The sequence below is a fragment of the Phaethon aethereus genome (assembly GCF_964289735.1).
Source record: "Phaethon aethereus genome assembly, chromosome: 4".
NCBI lineage: Eukaryota > Metazoa > Chordata > Aves > Phaethontiformes > Phaethontidae > Phaethon > Phaethon aethereus.
In genome coordinates this window covers 58,140,092-58,159,266 of record NC_138578.1, presented here as the reverse complement: position 1 = coordinate 58,159,266, position 19,175 = coordinate 58,140,092, and the positions used below count along the sequence as shown (strand labels likewise).

General features: G+C 42.2%; 1 protein-coding gene across 1 annotated transcript in view; it reads right to left on the bottom strand.

Annotated features, from left to right (window-relative positions):
* Window positions 1-7,320: 7,320 nt before the first annotated feature.
* The window catches only part of BEND4 (BEN domain containing 4), a gene marked incomplete at its 3' end in the record, with an annotated part of 29,442 nt that continues 17,587 nt past the window's right edge, over window positions 7,321-19,175 (bottom strand). Inside the window, exons 3-5 of the mRNA XM_081999235.1 lie at window positions 15,031-15,122; window positions 10,749-10,989; window positions 7,321-7,538 (exon numbers count right to left, since the gene is read on the bottom strand). Of these exons, the coding sequence (XP_081855361.1) occupies window positions 7,321-7,538; window positions 10,749-10,989; window positions 15,031-15,122 (551 nt within the window). The remainder of the gene's footprint in view (window positions 7,539-10,748; window positions 10,990-15,030; window positions 15,123-19,175) is intronic.

The window sequence follows — 19,175 nt, the reverse complement described above, 5'->3', positions numbered from 1 at the left end:
AACAGGTATTGGTCTATTAAATGCAAGAGAGAAGGAAAAACTAGGAATGATAGAGAAGGAGCCACATTTGTGGTGGTTTTTCTTGTTTTGGTTTTTAATGTTAAGATTTGGTCCTGCGGTGATAGATGTGAAATAATGTTCACTTTGGTAATTGCTGAATTTGAATGAGGAAATGTTCCTTTTGCAAGTCATGGTTGTGCAAAATTTCCATGATATGCCTACTTAATGACGCCAAATGCTTACATCTACTGCTGGCGCGAAACTCCTAAATAGATACACATTTCTTAATTTTCTCAGCATAAATATGATGGCATCTGTTCGTTCTTCTGCCAGCAAAGCATGCCACGCTGTAGCCTAGAACCTGATTGTCCCCAGCTTTTCTAAACAGTGCAGGTCTGTTGATTCCACTAAGAGCTTAGGTTTTAATCCAAGGAAATAGGTAAATATTCGTACCATCTTGTAGTCCTTTTTATTTGAGGGAATGAGAGGAGCAGATAACAGTATTCAGGAAGATGTCGTCTAATAAAGCTAAAGAAAAGGATATGTTGCTCATGTGCATCTTCCATCAGTTTTGAAGATGGTCAGATGTTGACTGGGAAAACCCATGTAAAGCTCAAAATATGAAGTGTAGGGTGAAGCCTTTGGAAGGTTCGCTATTTACATTAACTGGGAACTGAAATTATGCTTTTCACTTCTGCGTGGAACTCCTGAAATGCATGTTTAGTACCAGCGAGAAGGAGCATGGGATCAGAGTTCCTCTGTCTTAGAGGAGTTACAGTAGGGTGTTGTGCAGCACATGGATACCACCGAAAGGCTGTTGTAAGGTAAAATACTGTATTACATGACAATGTCCTTTGATTTGCTATCTTTTCCTACGCTGTCTTGTAGATGTTCACTTTAGCAGTAAATATGAAGCAATGCTTAAATGAACATGTATGTTGTATAATTTTAAAATGTTTTATACCAAATCTAACTTTTCACATGTGTAAGGACAAAGAAGGAGGCACTTGAGAAATCTTTCCTTTCAAGTTTACACTTTAAAAAGGGAATCCTCAGTAAGGTTTACCCCTCCCTTTTAGCTCCTCTTGGACCTTTGGGCCGACAAAGCAATTTGCCACCCACAGAGAACTTAGCAAAGGACATCACTGCTGCCTTTAGCTAGGCCTCTGTGATCCCTGTGGACTTCGACCTGTTCTCCTCCTTCCCCTTTATGCTTTGCATTGATTTCCTTGGTTCTGACCATCAGTATATAGCTTCAGTCTCCAGGTGGTTCAAAATAAGTGTTTTAGGTGGAGGTGACTAATTCTGAAATCTGTTCCAAAAGCTCCATCTGCTCAGTAGGCAACTGGACACTTCTGGATCATCGGGGCAGATGATTTATGAACCTGCCAAGGCTGTGGGTTTGTTTTTTTTTTCTTGGAGATTAGTCTTTTCCCTGGAACTGTCTTCCTCATGCTGCAGACAGGAAAGGTAGCCTGGGTGTTTCTCTCTTTCCTTTGGTCAAGAGGCTGTGTTAGAACTGCTTGCTGCTGTGCTTCTTGTTTTGGATTATCCTTTAGAATCCTTTGGATTATCCTTTTAGAAAAAAAAAACCCAAATAACCCTATTTCCATCAGTTCAGTAAGTAGTTCAGTTGTTGGCTCTTTCAGGTTCACGTCCTTTCACAAGAAGACTCTTCAGTTTCTCACTCACGTTATGGCAAGGCATTTTTGAAAGATTTAATTAGACCTTTGCTGTACTACTGACCCTGTTCCTAAATGGGAACTAAATTTAATATTAACTTTTCTAATGGGAAACTACTTTGGGTCATTAGCAAACCTGTTTCTTTCCATTTTTCTACAAAGATTGCCTTAGTACTGGCAATTACAGCTGCCAGATGAGTGGGAGAGTTTAAAGTTTGGTCTGTGGGCTGGTTTTACATACTGCACGCACTCAAACTCCTCTGCACACAGGCTTGTTACCTTCTTCAAGGGCTTTTCTATTTTGCTAATTGCTGTAGCCTTGTGTTCTCAAGCACTAATCTTCACAAAACCCCTGTGAAGAGAGGTAGAACTATCGCAGTTCCCCAGTTTTGGGCACAGCAGGCTGAAGGTTGTGAACATGCCACCTCATGCTGTGTTCCTGGGGACTCTGATGTTTCAGCGTGATGGAAGCACGTCCTATTCTGACATTCCTCCTTCCACTGGCTTCAGTCACAGAGGTGCCTCAGCAGAGGGAAGGTGGCAGAGAAAACAGCAATTCCTGCCTAACTGCACTGTCTTGAGCGCTAGATTTTGCGACTGGAGTAGTCTTATTAAAGTAGGATTACAAAGACTTTTGTAACATGAGCCTGCACATGAGCTTGTTCTAAGCAAATGAGGTAAAACTGAATTCCTTCATACGCCTAAGATTCGATGGCTGATTTGGACCTTGAAGGTCATCTTCAGGGACATCTTAGTCCTTGAGCAAAGGCATAACTGCCAGCAGCAGCGGGCCACGCTTCTCCGGACACACCAGCACCGAGGCAGAGGAGCGCAGTCTGGCTATTGCCTTGCCAGTACATTTAACAGGTATTTAGTGGAAGAGTGATAAAATGTGACTTTACTGAACTACAGCCCCCACAGCTGTGCTGCCCGTTCCCCTTGAGTTGTTTCCCAGGCCTGGGTCTCCCCCACCCCAAGGACCTCTTCCTTACCCGCCTCTCTGCCTCTCCAGCCCCAGTCGCTACTTCTCACACTTACCAGTTGCTTATATAGACTCTGCCGTTAGACCCAATCTCTCTGGGGATCTTCCCAAGCTTCAAAAACCCAACTGTTGCTTCTGGTTCCTTACCTACGTGCTCTCCTTCCCTGCCAGCTTTCCCTGCCGCTTTCCTGCCTGTAGTGCCCCATCACCCCCTCGGTGTCCCCATAGCCCATCCCTGTCCACTCCTGCCTCTGGATCCTACCCTCTGACACTTCAAGTCGTTGCCCGAAAGGCTGGGATGTTACAGCTTTCCAAAGAGAAGTTAATTATATAGATTTTTTTTTTTTTTTTCAGAGGGGTTAACAGAAATCTTTTACCTACATTTCTCAGAATCACCTGGAATTATTTTGGTGAGAGTTTCTCTAGTAAGAGTTTTCATGAACGAGGATTTTTCACAAAAAAAGACCGGAGGCTGAAGCCCCTGAGCTAGAAAATACCAGCCCGACCCCAGTTAGTTTTGCAACATCACAAGCACCCCAAAGCGTGTGTTGTAGAATGGAAATCCTTGGCAACCATTTCTAATGGATGGCACCAGCCCGCAGTCAGGCCTGTCTTGCTTCAGGGCTCAGCAGAAGGAGTTTGCCGTGGTGAGTGTTTGTCACTGTAATTCCTCTACAAATTACCTGGAGTCGGGATTTTCTAAAGCGTTTAAGAGAACAGGCGACATTCAGCCATCGCTGAGTTTTGAATTAAAATGGGATTTAAACTCCACTGCTTGAAAATCCAGGTCTTAGGATTGCAGATGGGTACTTTGAACGGTCTTTCCAACCACCCAGCGCATAAATGTATGTGGTTATATTTTGAGGTGAAAAATGATTTATATTGTATCCATAGTTGAATTCTTCATAATCTTTCACTGCGCTTGCTGGTGCTTCATACTGATCAAGGATTTACTGCAAAAGAAGACCCTCTAGCCTTTTATATAAATATAGTCTAAAATTGTGTGTGTGTGTGCGTATATTTTTATAGTGAGAGTCCCAGTGACACAACACCTATAGAGAGAGGGAGAGACAGGTTAACCAGAGACTAACTTTTATTGTGCATTTTTATGCAACAGAACAAATGGAACTGGAGGTATGTAGTAATAAAACCAATATTCAAATTAGAATTGACACCTGAAATAGTAAACTGTAGGTAACAAATGTCTTTATAATTAAAAAATATTGACTGTTTAAAAAATTCTCTAAGATTTTATATTCTTTAAAAGAAATGTGTGTTGCCACATAGAAAACAATTCACACATCCTATAGAAATTGTCACAAAAACCTTACTAGTCTATATTACACTATGCACTTTGTTTGTACAATATCTGGCAAAGGTCTATCCCTAACCTGTACTTACTCTACACAGTACAATCATCATTAGAAAGTATTCATAGAATTAACTACACCATAACAATAAAAATATCAGGATTAATGGTTCTTTAATCACAGTTTCTCCACAAATATTTGTCATAGAAAATATAGCGAAGGCATGTTGGCACAGATGGGCGTGCGGTACTGCTACACAAAGTTCGAGAGAAGGCAGATACATAAATGACAGAAAGATTAAAGAGTGCAGAAGGATAAGACAAGAATCTCTATCCTCCTGGGACTTTCTGGAGTGACATGATAGATAGCGGTTTCCTTCTGTCGCCAGCCTGCTGTCTCCACCCAGCACTGGGAAGGGATGTGCTGACGTGGCGACGCGTGCTCCGCACGGGCTTACGTGCTACCTAGTCTTCCAGGTCCCCTAGCATTATACCTAACCTCTTGTGGGTATATAGACACTTCAGGGTGTATGGATTTATAATGCCTCATGAACAAATTAATGGAAAGAAGCGGTTGTGAAAGGTTTGGGGTTTTGTTTTGTTTTGTTTTAACAAAATGGGTGGGTCAAGTGGCCATGAGCCATAATGGCAACTAAAAATACAGACAACTGATAAAAGTTGTTGTACTCTGTTATTTTAAAACCAAACGTGAACAAAAAAAGATGGTCTGGTGTCTGCTAATGCCTGTCTGTGACTACAATTCATGTCACTGGCCAGTGCACGCAAGCAACTGAGGGCAAAATTTTGTTTGTAAAGAAAGGTCCAAACCTGCAAAGCCATTTCTAGTGCCAAAGTGGCTTTCAGGATGGAACTATACATTTGGTTACTTTGCACAACATGAGAGCAGAGGGTTGTGAGTGGTTCCAGGAGGCTGGCTACACTTTTTACACTAAAAATAAAGCTAGGCTTACTAGTTAGTTCAGCAAATCTTTAGGTTATTAGTTAGAGAGGTCTGTCCAGTCCAGTAATTCTGTTCTGTGACTGTTAAAAATGAAGCGTTCATATTTTTAACCTCATACGATTAAACATCTGAAAGGAAACCATCACTATGTTTACAAAAATACAGCATGATACATATTGCCATGGACAAATTTACAGTATAATGTTGACTCACACGTTCTGACATGTTTTACCAAGTAGTTCTGGCAAGTGTCACCACATTAAACATAGACCAGCAAGACTTACACCATCTGAGCAATGTAACATCTTCTATTATAGTTCTTTTAAAAAAAGTGTAAGTTCAACACTGAAAAGCTACTATAGGATTATCTGTACTGTGACATTTCTATACAGCGAGTTTCTCCTCTGGAGGCCACCCCGTGCCATTGACTGTTCAAAGCAAGTCACCTCCTGGCTCTAGTGAGGGATGCTGCCCCAAACCCCTCGCCCTGGTGAGGTCCAGTGTGACTAAACTGCTCATTCACTTTTAGAAAATAAATGAGTTATTCTGAGTCAAGCGAGTGCTTTTCAATCTCCTTTTAAAAATCACCAAAAATAAAATGAATTGAGAGGTATTGGACATTTAAGGGCCTAAAGCATAACCTGGCTGAGCGCGGTCCCGTCTACAGGGCTGCAGTGTGGAGCCCGTGTCCCGAGATGCCCCGTGCGCCGGCTGCGAGAGACCGGTCACAACCGCAGGCGAAGAGGAGGCAGATGGTGAGAAGAAACTATCGCGTGGGCAAGCTGACCTTTGAGAGACTGCCTCAGTCCTCCAACTGTGGTCATGCCGGACCTAGAGGAGCACTTCATCCCAGAGGGCCCTTCCTGATCTTTGCAGAAGGGGTTGGGTGTCTCCTGCTCTGCCTGGCGCATGGGGAGAAGGTCAGGAAGGAGAGGAGAATGATGAAAGGAGCAATTAGTAGCTTCTCTCGTGGCTTGCAGAAGGCGGTTAGGAAAGCTGGGGAGTATGAGATATGCGTTCAGGAGAGTCAACGCTGATGAGGTAGCACTAAGGATGGTCAAAAGTGGAGTGAACTTTGTTTCCAAAAACCGGTTCCCTGTACCTGCCAGTGGGGAAAGTTTGCCTCAAGGAGAGCTGATTCAGGCTCTGAAGAAGCTCGGGCCTGAGCAACTGGACAAGGGTAAGGAGATGGAAACACCCTGACACGGAAAGGAAAGGGTATTGTTTCTTTGGCATTGCGTATTTCTGGAATGCATCAATTTGGAGGGACAATGGATTCCTAAGCCTTTAAAATTAAACGTTTTCAGTGGACTGATTTTTTTTCTTTTAAGCTGCCATCTGCTCCCAGTGTTGTACGCCATCATGAATTGGCTTCTGCTCTAGCACAGATCTTTTTTACAGCTCTTAGTTAGTCTGGACCCCATGTTTACTTAGAACAGAAGGTTAAATTAGGCTCTTCTTACCCAGCCCTTCCCTGAATGCACCACTGACTGTTAAGACCAGCACACTGCCTCATCTATTTCAAGGAATGGATATAAAACACAAATGAAAACAAAACCGAGAAAAACCAATTTAAAGCCTCTAAAGCTACATAGTACGGCTGCAGAATAGGAACAGACAAAGCAAAACCTGTCTTCCGAAATGGGTATTTGTTTTTAGCAATCTTGTTTTAATGAAAACTGTCATGATCAGCTCTAATCCCCTAGAAATCTAGATAAATATAGTGTCTATCTGATATACAAAGCAATTTTTATCTATTAGAAGTGCCTGTTATTGTTCTGGGTCTTTGAAGGATTCTGCTGTTGACGAGCGCTGCTGTTTTACCCGGGAAGATTAATTTCCTGGCAGAATTGGCTAAAGGAAGTCCCTGAATTTTCCACCTTGTGCAGTATTTTAAGGTAGCATTTAAAATTATGTTATTTTGTGTTAGGAAATGGGAGAGCACTTCTTTTTTTTGTTATAAGTGTGCAGACTTGTTCTTACGTCTCCTACTCAGGGAAAGCAAATAGCACCCAGCTGTTCCGAGTCCAGACCTGGGCTTGTTATCAATAGGCAGATGAGATGGTAGCTGCTGATTCTTTTGACATTTTTGTAGTTTTTAAATGACCTTTCCTCTAGAACTAGATGAAACGAACTGCAATTTCCCTTTGAGGGTGCTATGAAGGATTTGCAAATAATAGGCACTGAGAAGTCCCATAGAGCAGGTCTTTGAAATGGATTTCTTTCTGTTAAGTGGGACATGGTAGGATGGAGAAGCTGAAATGTATGCAGTATGTGTTCAAACATGCTTTGGACTCTTAAATGACAGCAGGGTAAGTATGTTTAACAAATAGTCTCTCCTAAATTAAGTGGTTGCTACTGCTGCATGAGGTTCCCCTCACTGCCATCAATCGCCAGATCCGTCTTGCATACCTCTATTGAAGACTTCATCCTGTGATCCTGGATGGTCAGTCCCTTCGTAATACGAGTTCCCGTTGTGCAGGAAAGTCCCCACGGCACGCCCTTGACGAGCGTGTCCTACTGCGTCGCTGAATACCTTGTTTATTTGCTCTTCGGATGGCATCCACCAGTCCGGGTTGGAAGTACAATGCATCCTAATGAACTCTGCGGGAAAACACGCAAGGATAAAAAACAACTTGTCTTTGCGGCATCTGTTATGGCCCGGGCATCAAAAGCTCATGGGAAATAAGAAAGGGGGCATTACTGCTCTACTTAAGTAAAAGTAAAGCCTTATGGGGGATGCCGTGATAATGCCACTTGGACCTATTTTATTTCTGTACAAGCGTGTTTCTCCACATGCAGCGTATGTGGTTATACCTGAGCTAACTATGTGATTCACAGGACTTGGAGATAAAATCCCTTCTTGTGGAAACAAAAAGAACTAATTCGAAGTGACGGTTGTGATTCAGCGTGTGCAATACATTTGAAAGGTAACATGAACCGGGATGTATTTAATTTGAAATCTGGTGTGCTTTTATACCTGAAGGTGATTACTCTCGTGGACCTTTATGATCTCCCTCTGCTGGCTGCTTCAACATCTGCAGGCTGCAGTGGCCCACAACCTGCTTGAAAATGTCACTACCATTATTTCAGTTCGGTGCTCCTTTCTGTTTGGAGTATCTTTCATTTTAAGTCCCACTCCTCCCATCTTCCTGAACCTGACACCTATTTTTCAGAGACTAAATTGGCCTTAGAAATAGCTAAATGAGATGATAGGGCTAATTTGGGGAGCCTTGCAATAGTTTTCAATGCAGGAGAAAATGAATTGTCCTGCATGTAATTTGGCTATTTAAGTAGCTGCTGCTTCCACATACAGCTATTTGTATGTGATGATTAAATTTTTTATAATTTCTTTTTCAGGTTCTTTGACATGCAATATGCTAAAGTTGCAGAAAGCACCGTACCAATTCTGGAGTTGTAACTGCTAGACACAGCTCAAATAGGTGTATTTGGACTTTGAAATGTCCAAGTAAGATTTTAAATGTGAGGGCACCTTATTAGATATATTGGATATGCTGTACCTCATATGGAAACTGAGCTTCCTATTTATTCTGTAACATTAGTTATTCCCTCATGCGGTATTGTGTGTCCCAGGATATTTATAAATTCTATTTTCTACTGTTGACAAGCCAACAGCACAATAAGTGGCGTAAGGTAACTTCATTACTGTCACCACATCTCAAGACCAGGGAATGCTCTGCTTTTACATGAGTTCCCATGCCTGCAAGGTATCTCATCTGTTGGACAATTAGGACGTGATTTTTGCATAGCTCCTCCAGCAGTGTGTCTGCAAAAGTGATTGCTATCTCGGTTTTAAATTCATTTCCCTGGAAATCCACACAGGCAACGGTAATTCCTACCTAGTTATGCTCACGTGGGGCTCCACAGACTGGTGTTTTTTTCAGAGAAATGGTTACCATGTAAAGGAGTAATGCTATAATTTAAGCATGCCAGGCTGTTTTAAAGCTGGTTCCAGACACCAGTCAGTTGTAGGAATATATTAAAAATGTTTATAGATGTTGAAACTACTCTGAGCGCAGAGAGAGAAGCACCTTGTACTCCCTGCTCTGGTGGGAAGGCGTAATTGGACATGCTGAGAATTAGACACTTGTTACCTTGGCTTGCAAATGGGTAGGAGCCAGTGGCTAACTCTTGGTGCCAGAGGAAGTTCTCATGTTCCCACCCACGCACGAAAGCCCAAAGGGAGAGCTGCCTACTCTGCTTTCTTAACTGGTCCTTAGACACTAAACGTTTTGGCTTCCTGTTCCAGCTTCTGGAAATTAAGGAAATTGGCCTTTCTCTTTCTCCCAAGGAGCGCTCCAAACATTCTGTATGTCCAGGACCCCAGAAAGGAGAGTGGCCATAAGTAAAAGTCCATCGACAGGTGGAGTTACTTTTAGTCTTGGTGGGAGGCAGGGGAAAGAAAGGGGAGGAAAAGGGTATTAACTCTCTGCTTGTGCATAAATTATTAGGTGAAATCAAAAGTCATTTAGTAAATGGCTAATACACTCATATTCAGCCTTCAGTTTCCAGGAGACCTTCTGGGACCCTGAATCTCGCTCCAGACCTCTGTGCAGCACGGTGTGCAATGGACTTGCCCTTCTCTTAAGCTCTCATAGAGTATAAGGTCTGATAGAGTATCACATAACAGGTTAACAGGTTCCTTTGTGGTAAAAAAAGAGCACCTTTGCCTCATTTGGCTGTATGTAAAATCTGAGTTCATTACCTGGTTACATCAGTGTACCCCAGCCTAAAAGTCTGATCTGCTTGGCCTTGTTGAATTCTTCTACCCTAGATGGGAAGAAGCTCCATCTGATGTATATAAATACTTTGGGCTCCCGTTGAATGACTAAAAATGTTTTTATCACTGACCAAAGTTCAGCTTTTTACATTGCATTGATTAGTCAGTTCAACCTAAATTTCAAGCACGTGCTCATAAAATACTATAAATTGAGTTAATTAAAGAAATGATAAGCATATGCATTTACAAAATGCAGACGTTGATACCACAAACACATTTTTAACCAGGCTTTAAAAAGTCCTACTTTGTACGTGTCATTATAAAGCCTAGTAATAGGCCTTTCTAACAATTTCAGGAAACAAAGTATGAACTACCATAATAGATAATTCTTCTCAATCTAGATCCTTTCTCTGTACTGTCCAACATCCTCAATCTCTTGACACGGCGAAGTGCTTGCAAAACTCTCCCTCCTTTTGAGGCTAAACATGGGGGAAAGTTGTTCCCTAACTTTTTCAGTCAATGTTGTGTCAGTGCTCCAGAAAAGAAGTCCTGGACAACACATTTGTGTTCGCTTTGTATCTAATCAACCTGTAGATGTTCTTGGCCCCACAAAATGTTCAAGCTTTGGTTAGCTTTCAACTCCAATGAGGCACTGTGGCCTTATGCTTAATACACATTAGGCTGTAAATATTCCTTTGGTTAACTTTGCTATATAGCAGTGTTAAAGAATGACCTGTTGGTTTATTATAAAAGAGTGTAATCAGGATTGTCTGTTTTTCCTCCTTTGCTTTTTCAAGTGTATCAGTGTCACGGGCCCTTGTATTTGTCTCCTCTCTTAAATAAGCAGCCCTGGTTTTTCCCATCCAAAAAAATAATATATACACATGTATAATACATACATACATATAAATACATGTATGTATAAAAAAAGTGGAGGGTTTCTGGCTGCTTGTCACCTGCCTCTGAAACCCCTTCTAGTTCTGCAACTGTCAGCCCAATGCTGCTACTGAGCCAGAGCCAATGTGGTGAAATGAGATCACATATGGTGGACACTGAGCGAAAAGATGCAGTACCTCTGAGACATGTTACTTTTACTGGATCCAGAGGACGTCTTTCAGGACCTGTCTCTCCTGACTGCACTGACCTTTTCCTTTTTCCAAGGCCGCATGAGTACTTAAGCTCATCGGTTGTGAAAACAAATCTGATGAGATAGCGAAGCAGCCGTCGTCCATCTTTCTTGGAAGAATTTACAGCCTCATCCCACTGTTTACTAGTGATGTAGACAGGGTAGTTGTTCAGCAACTGCTTGCTCCCCTGAAAAAGTGAAATATTTCCGTTGCTTATTTTACAAGGCAAATAAGTAAAGATGTCAGTTGCATTAAAAAAATACGCTTTCTAACTAGCTGCGATACTGACAGCGAAACACATCCCGAAGTGAACGCGTAATTGCTCTTACTGAGAATGAGTACTTTTAAAATTACATTTCCTTTTCCTAGAACTCAAATTTGGCGAGGTACAAGGAATATGTTTTGGGAGGTGGCTATTGATAATTTCCACTTCAACAAGCAGGTTAAAAAGAGTTAAGAACCAGTGTCTGGGTATGCTATTTGAGTATTATAACCTTTCCTCTTAATCTGTTAAAATGCGTAAAAAGGGTCTTTGAAGAACGTGATCAAATGGATCATTTCATCACAGCTGACAGTTTACTTCAGAGGTGACTCTTTTGGTCTATTTTTGTAATAAATTTATTACTTCTGTAGAACACACTTGAAACTTGACAGCAGTTATGTTACTGTGAAAAATATAAAGAAAATAAGTAAAAGAACTATGAAAACGAAAAGCTTCATTATTATTAATGAATGCCATATTAACTTAAATTACAGCTTTACAGAAATGCCACCATGTCAGCTGGAAAGAAATTTTGCTTTTAACCTTCATAATTTGTGTGCTTCGATAGTCCAACATTAAATGAATAACGTGGGACTAATTATGGGAATTCCTGTAATGCACACACATTTAGAAGCCCTCTTTACTCAACTGCACCTAAATTGTATTTAATTCTTGTTGCCCATAAAATGCTATACCTCAGGATTACCCAATTAACATAAGATGGTCCTGTTAACATACTTGAAATAACTGAAGTACACAAAACCCCCAACCCTTAACCCACACCCACCTCGAGGCTCATTCACTTCTACAGCTACACTGCTTTATTAAAACACATAAACCTGAGGTCCCAATTAGTTAAAGCTTCGTAGACCCCCCAGCTTTGATGGGAATTCACAGTGAACAAGAAAAACAAGGGTCCGATGCTCAACAGAGGCAATCACCTGTACGCCGCACTTGTGGGCCACTGTTGCAAAGTTCTCCTCACTTCCAGATCTTTGGTATCTGAAAACTATTTTAAGGACTACCTTTGCCTCCTTTCATATCTGTATTATAGCATCCTGGGAGACAGCTTGGGAGCATCTTCAAAGTTTTTCCTCATGTATTTGCTTTTAATTTTTTTTTTGCAAGTTTGATACGTGGAAGGTTGAATTTAGTGAAGACTGTAATGGGGGGTCCTTGGAGAATCTGTTTGTACGACTGACTTAGAGTACCACCAGCTCCCAGGGGGGTTAGCATCACTGGGAGCTGAGACTGTGTGACTTTCTGCTACTTGTTTGCCTTGGTGCAATCCTGGCTGGATTGGTGCAAACCGCTGGCAACGGCAGCTACAAGCAAATCCAGAACGCTGCAAAGGAAGTCAAAATAGAAAGGAGGAGACAGGCTTTGTCTGTCTGATGGGCCCCTATCCTTTCCCCCAAACATCTCAACCCTTCAGCTTGTAAATCCAAGCTTGTAATCCCTAGGAGAAAGACCCTTCACCTACAGTCCCACTCTTGTCCATAATCCGAGACTTTCTCTTTGCGCTTCACCTGTCTGCTCCCACCATGGCAAAAGGGCCAGGGCCAGTTCCTCCCCATCCGCTCATGGTGCAAGGAGCTGCTTTAATTTTTGCCAGATACATGTGCCCCTGGGATGCCAATAATACATCTGAGCAGCTTTGCCCTGGAAAGAGCATCACCCTCCATCCAGCCCAGCTCCTCATGCTCTGCCAGCGTGGCAAAGGGGCTGGGGAAGGAGGAAGAGCAGGGAGGCCGCATGGAAAGCTCTTATGCTGAAGCAACTGTGACCACTCTGTCTCGGTGGGAGCTGACACTAGTATTTCCTTGGCGTGTTCCATCACGGAGGTAATACACACCACCATCTGATCCCCACATTGGTACTAATTTTTTTTCAGCAGCTAGCTCAGCACTCCTTTTATATAAAACTACTTATTTTCCTACCTTAGATTCCTGAAACCTACTTTTTTCCCTATTTAAAAAAAAAACACCCTCTAGTGAAGCAAGGACCTTTCTTACCAACACCGGTGCAAAGTACAAGCTGCAGCTAGCTCCGTAGGCACTGCCTTGCTTTTGAGCCCTGGAAGGCAGGAGCAATGCGATGCAAGTCAGTACCGGCACAGGGTAAGGCTCCAGGCTTGCTCATGTGTGTTAGGGATGGATGCTCATGTGTGGCTTTGCTAAGTAGCAAACTATCCTAAAAGCCACCTCCGTGTTTAAATGTATTGCACTGATGGAAATAAGGTGCAGAAAGGCCCGATATCTAAATTTCCTGAGAACTCACATTACTATTAACTGAGGAAAAGGCAATAAATTTTGCGTAATTTCCTCAGCCCCAATTTTATTATATTTCTCTCTTATTCCCCCTGAAATTTAGGATATTTTTCCTCGTTCTTCTCCAAAGGCATGAGATGATAGTGTTATGCTACTCTGTTAAACAATTAGTGGGCTCCTGCTACAGATACACTTTAATTACTTCCTCTGAAAGTAAAGCACTTCTGGGCAAAAGATTCTCAGCAAATATATGATGCACTTTGGTGTGTCCAGCAGTCATTAAACTAAAACAAACAGAAAACCTTCCAGAAATGAAATAAGCAGACCCTGAAGGAAGAACCAAAGTACAAACGCATTCATGCTTGTATTTGTACATGATTAAGCTTATGAATAAAAGATTAGCATCTCTGTGTTTAATTAAATAAAAAATTCTGTCACACCATGACAACCTATTCCATGTGGGACGTTAGAGAACAGCCTCAGTTTTCACAGTGCTTGAAAATTTTAGTTAAGCAAAAGAGCATTAAAAAAAGGAAAATGAATCCTTGGAATATATTTGAGTGATAACAGCTAATGATACACATAAATACAAATACATACATGTATATATCAATTTGCACGTGGTAAAACTGCATGGAGGAGCACAGTGACACACATCCTGAACTGCTGCAAAGCATCCTCATCGAAACTATGGCGAGTTGGACTACGTGAGGCTTGCACTATGTATCATTTACACGCAAGGGGAGGTCAGACTCGACCTAAGTCTTCCCTCTTCTGATTTTGTTTGTGGGAATACTGGGTAATGACATGTATACACTACATACACTAAAACATGCATAGCAAGAGCCTCAGATACAGTCAGTCTGAACTAGGGAAGTCTCAACAAAACCATTTCATTTGAGGCATTTTTACAAGCCTGGATAGAAACACACTGGAGCAAAATTAATGTGAGTTACACTAGAACTGATAGATAAATCTATACATCTACATTCTAGAGAAGGGGAGGACTTAAATTTCCTGCTTTTTCACTGCAGCGCTTCTAAACAGAACATAATTACACAAATCCTCAAACTCCGTATCAAGTATAAAATTGTCAACACTCAACATTTTGTTTGGGATGCTTTCTGAAAAGCAAGAGCACTCCAAAGACTTGCAGAAGTCTATATTTGGGTCCGTCTGCAAAATGAAGAAAACTTCTATTTTAGTGTTAACCACCTCGGGGCTGCATTAGAGCTATACTGACTTCGTACACGTGTGTGCCTGTGTCCATACGCATGACATGTCGGTACCCCCCACGCACGGGCTGCAGCCCCTGAGCACCAGCAGCCGCTGCATGCAGCCACCATCAATCACCCAGCTACAGTTCTCACCGTGCTAGCCCCAGCCTAAAGTCCACCCACAAAAGTGATGTTTCTGAGGAAAGGTGGGAGAAAAATTACCCAAAGCAAGGCAAGTGCAGCCAGTACTGATGGAGGCAGTTACGCGCTGCTCAGCAAAGTCATTCTAGATTATACTAGTGGTAAGCCGCCTCCATCATCTGGGGGATCACTGTACCTAAGAACAACAGTTTAATAATAGATTTTACATATTTCTAGTACTAAATATATTCTTCCAGCGCCTACTGATTTATTTGCCTACATGTTTTCAACGTATTGTCAAACATAAAGAGATGTAGCTTGTCTTCACTGTATACTACCTCAGTCGGATGGTCTGTTGGCTGTGGTACCATAAGCTGGTTGTGATGCTGAAGTACAGTCTTCAAATAATCTAAAACAGTCTGGCAGGGCACTGCATGAAACAAATTGCAATTACTGTATATTAGCTATCTAGCACAAAATAGAACAACAATATTAAATCAAGCAGCGTTCTTCAGGATCTGTTCTGTACGTCTGTGAGATTTATTTCAAATAGGAAATACTTCTCATTTTGATTTGTGCAGTCATTTCATTCAATAAATATACGACGGATGTTGTATTTCCTATGTCGAGATCTCTGACATCATTCCTTTTATTTTCTGCCCACTAGTTCTCCAAGTTTTTTTTTTTCTAGTTTGAAATTATAATTATTGCGAATACAAATTAGGTCAGCAGTTATGATAATAAGGAAAAAACCTGTAAATACTGTAAACAGCCCAAACCATGCAAAGGAGAAAACATTTCTTGGACCCAAGTCATGCACTGATTAACATGTAAACATGCTCAAATGTTGTTGAAACTACAGACTGATTAACTATACTGAACAGATTTAATGATTCATATACTGTAATTTCCCCCCCTCCTCGCAAACTTGTTATAAAACTAGGTGTTAGGCAAATTGCTTTATTTCTCTTTCCTTCATCCTCCCTCCTTCCCATTCCCATCACTCTCATCCATTTCAGTAGTGGTACCAACATCCTCTTCCCTTCTGCTGAGGTGATAGGTTAATTAGGGATGATTCAATTACGGGTCTCTCTTAAGCAGATGCTGCCACATCCCTGATTAACTCTGGAGTATTTTTGAGATACAGTGCTTTTCTCCTGAGCCTGGAACACCATAGGAGAATTAAACAGATATTAACCCAACGTTACGACTGACTTGTGCAAGACTAAATAAGCATCGTCTTTAAGGTACCTTATTGCGCTCACATTTTGCATGGGTTGTTTTTGTAAAATAGTCAGAGAGAATCTTAGCTTCAGCTATAAAATCCAGCAAAAATATTTCAGTGTTCCTTCTTTTTTTTTTTTATTTCTTGGCGTTTTGCCTTTACACCTGGAGAAACGTGGGTTTTGGGAGGCTTTGTCTTAAGCTGGCAACCTGAAAGCAAGCACTGAAATCACCAAGAACGTCTCAAGGTAGGATTTACAGACGTTTTGCACCCTTTCCTGGGCATTCACACTGTGCAGTAACTATGCCCCTGGCTAGGCAGACGGTGCAAGACACCTTTACTCTGCGCAAAACAGACCCTTTACTACAGGCTAAGCAGTGTTACACCCAGTAGTCTGCATACAGAAGTCATGCAAAGTGCCTAGCATGGGTAATAAATTCCTATATCCTTTCACCCCACACTGACTTCTCCGTAAAGATGAGCCATCCGTGTATTAACTCCTGTTCCGTGTGATATATCACACTTTGCCATAGGAGGTTAGGAGGTGATGCGTTAGGCAAAAGTCAGGATTTCAAGTGACTTGTACCTGTTTAATTTCTACAGTGATTTCACTGCTTATTGCCAGACCAGGGCACTGTCTCGGTAGTGTAGCTACGACACAGTCACGCTGCCAAAGTGTGTGAGCAGGAGAGCATGGATTCTTTTTTTCTGTAGGAAAAAACCCCACTTTTAAGTGTCGCCAGGTGGTTTTAGAAAATGTTTCAATTCTGAAAAACTCAGAAGGGCAATCAAGTTTAATAGTCCCACCAACATGTTCTGTGGCCTTCCTGTAATGAGAGCTGTGTATTTAGCATATAGCAGCAATCAAAAAATTAAAGTTCCTACATGGAAGAACAGAGAAAAATAACCATGGGTAACATCTTAGTACACTGGATATTCGTAAGAAGGTGTGGCAAAAAAAGGGTTTGGCTTTTTTCCCCATTTTTATACAGAGGAAAGTGTACGTGGGGAAAAAGAAAAATTATTTTTTTTCCGTGTGGATGGGCTGAAGGATAGGATTGTATTTTGAGACCCTTTTCCTTCACTCTGTGTGTGTTTGCTGTCTGGCAAAACAGATTAAACCACGATTAAACTAGGAACACCCTTGCACAGGTTACTCTCCGATTAAGCAGGTGTCCAAGAAAGAGGATGGCGAAGGCGGATCACGAGCAGCGTCAGAAACTCTGTGCCCAGGTCAGCAAAAACTCCCGCTCGGGTGGCAGTTACTGCGGTTAACCAGCATCTCCTGTGCGACCCTGGATCTCCTGCGAGGGGACAGCAAGGATGGAAGGGGCTATAGTGGGCGGCTGTACTACTGCCTGAAAGACGCCCGATACCTGGATTTGGAGGAAAGTTGAGTGATACTTGGGAAACCTGAGATACTTGTGAAGTATCCTTTCCCCGCCCCGTCTAAATGTGTTGCTTTTTGTTCAGCAAGCTCACTGAGGACATAGCTGCTGAAGCATCAGCGGTACCCGGGAGCTTTAGACTTCTTTGGTCCCCATGAAGCTGGGCTCAAAGCAGTCTATGAAGTTTGCACTTGCTGTTTTGATTCTATTAGCAAAAATCACTGTTGATGACCTGATGGCTCTCAGTCATACTTGGTACTATTACCTGTAATTATGTGGAACAATGTGGGGCCTGAAAGGGAACAGAATATTATGCATCAAAAAACTCTAATTTTTTGGACCTGATCTCACGGCAGGGTGGTATTTTACCCACAGTAAGTAATTTCACTAAAGGTTATCCAAAGACGTATTTACCTATGTTCTTCCAAAGGGATGCGGCACAGCTAGAGGACAACAGGAAACTGTTTAACCTGTTGTGTCCCCAGCAGATGAAGTACAGCTCTACTTTAACTGTATTCTGCTGATAAAATGCTTTCTCATTACCAGTGAGAAATATGAAGATACTAAAACCTGTCTGAAGCTTGTAAATACTTCTATCTTCATAAAAGCAGTAATGTTTTGAGCACACAATTCTATGATTTTGTTATCGTTCTAGTGACTGGAGGACTCTGAGCACTCGGAAAGCCATCGTACATCAGTTTGCTGCTGGTACAAATAATATCAGCCTTTCAAACACCAGATGGTACTTGCAAAGCCAGGCTTCTTGGGCTGCTGCATTAACCAAAGCCTAAAGGAAGCCACAAAGAGGGCAGCACGAGGCAGAGACTCAAGGCTTCGGTTTTGTTTCTGTGTTCCTCTTATGGCTCTGCAAATATTCTCTTTGTCAAGAGATAAGAGGAACTGTTTCCCTCAAATCCTGCAGCAAACGTAACTTTGTAAGAGCCTGTGGCTCCCGACTGCGAGTACGAAAAATCATTTAAACCTACTAGCTTATTTGCTTTGTGTTTCTTTGACTTTGATGTGGTCTCGAGAGAGTTAACAAGATCCTAGAAACCAACAGCGGATTCTTTGCATGCTTATGCACGTATCCACTGACAACACCGACAGGGATCTGTGCCTACTGCAACCAATGGGAAAGACGCCAATGTCAAAGTAACGCTTGTTATGATTTAGCAGAAAGCCGTAATGCTCCTGCCCATTAGGAAGAAGTTTCCACAGCCTTTACTTTCTGCAAGTGCCAGCGACTCAGAAAAGACACTGGACGTGGCAAAGTTAACCTGGCCTGCAGCGAGTGAAAGAAGAGTGAGATCTCTGAGGGGGCTAAAGGGCGAGGCGGGGGTGCTACAGGGGACTTGGCATGCTGGGGAAGGCTGGTCTTGCTAAGATGCTAAGCAGTGACTGAGCAGGACACACGTAAGAGGTGGCAGGTCTTTGTTTATCGATCCAAGCTTTAAGACTTCGTCGTTATTCTGGGCATCAGTACGTTGTAACAAGTGCTTCCTTGGCGTAGCTTGTCACAGCTCTCTCTGCGGAGCACCCCGATTTCTAATAAATAGTTGAACGGCATGGTGGCCACCGGCTGTGCTGATGACAAAAGCCAGGATCCGATCTCTCGGTCTGACCTGCCGCACGGCGCAGCACCTCCCCAGACTAAATCCTCCTCGCACCAGACAGCATCAGCGGGTGAAACACAGTACAACTCGTCGTCATCTCCCGGTGAAGCAGCTTCTACCCTTGGCTCGTGACAGCACGTCAACATACAGAAACATACACCTTATTTCAAGTCTGCATTTCGACTTCCTTTGACTCGGTTTTATAAAATCTTTGGAAAAGAAATGGTAAATGCTTGTCACTTGTTACGTACTTATAA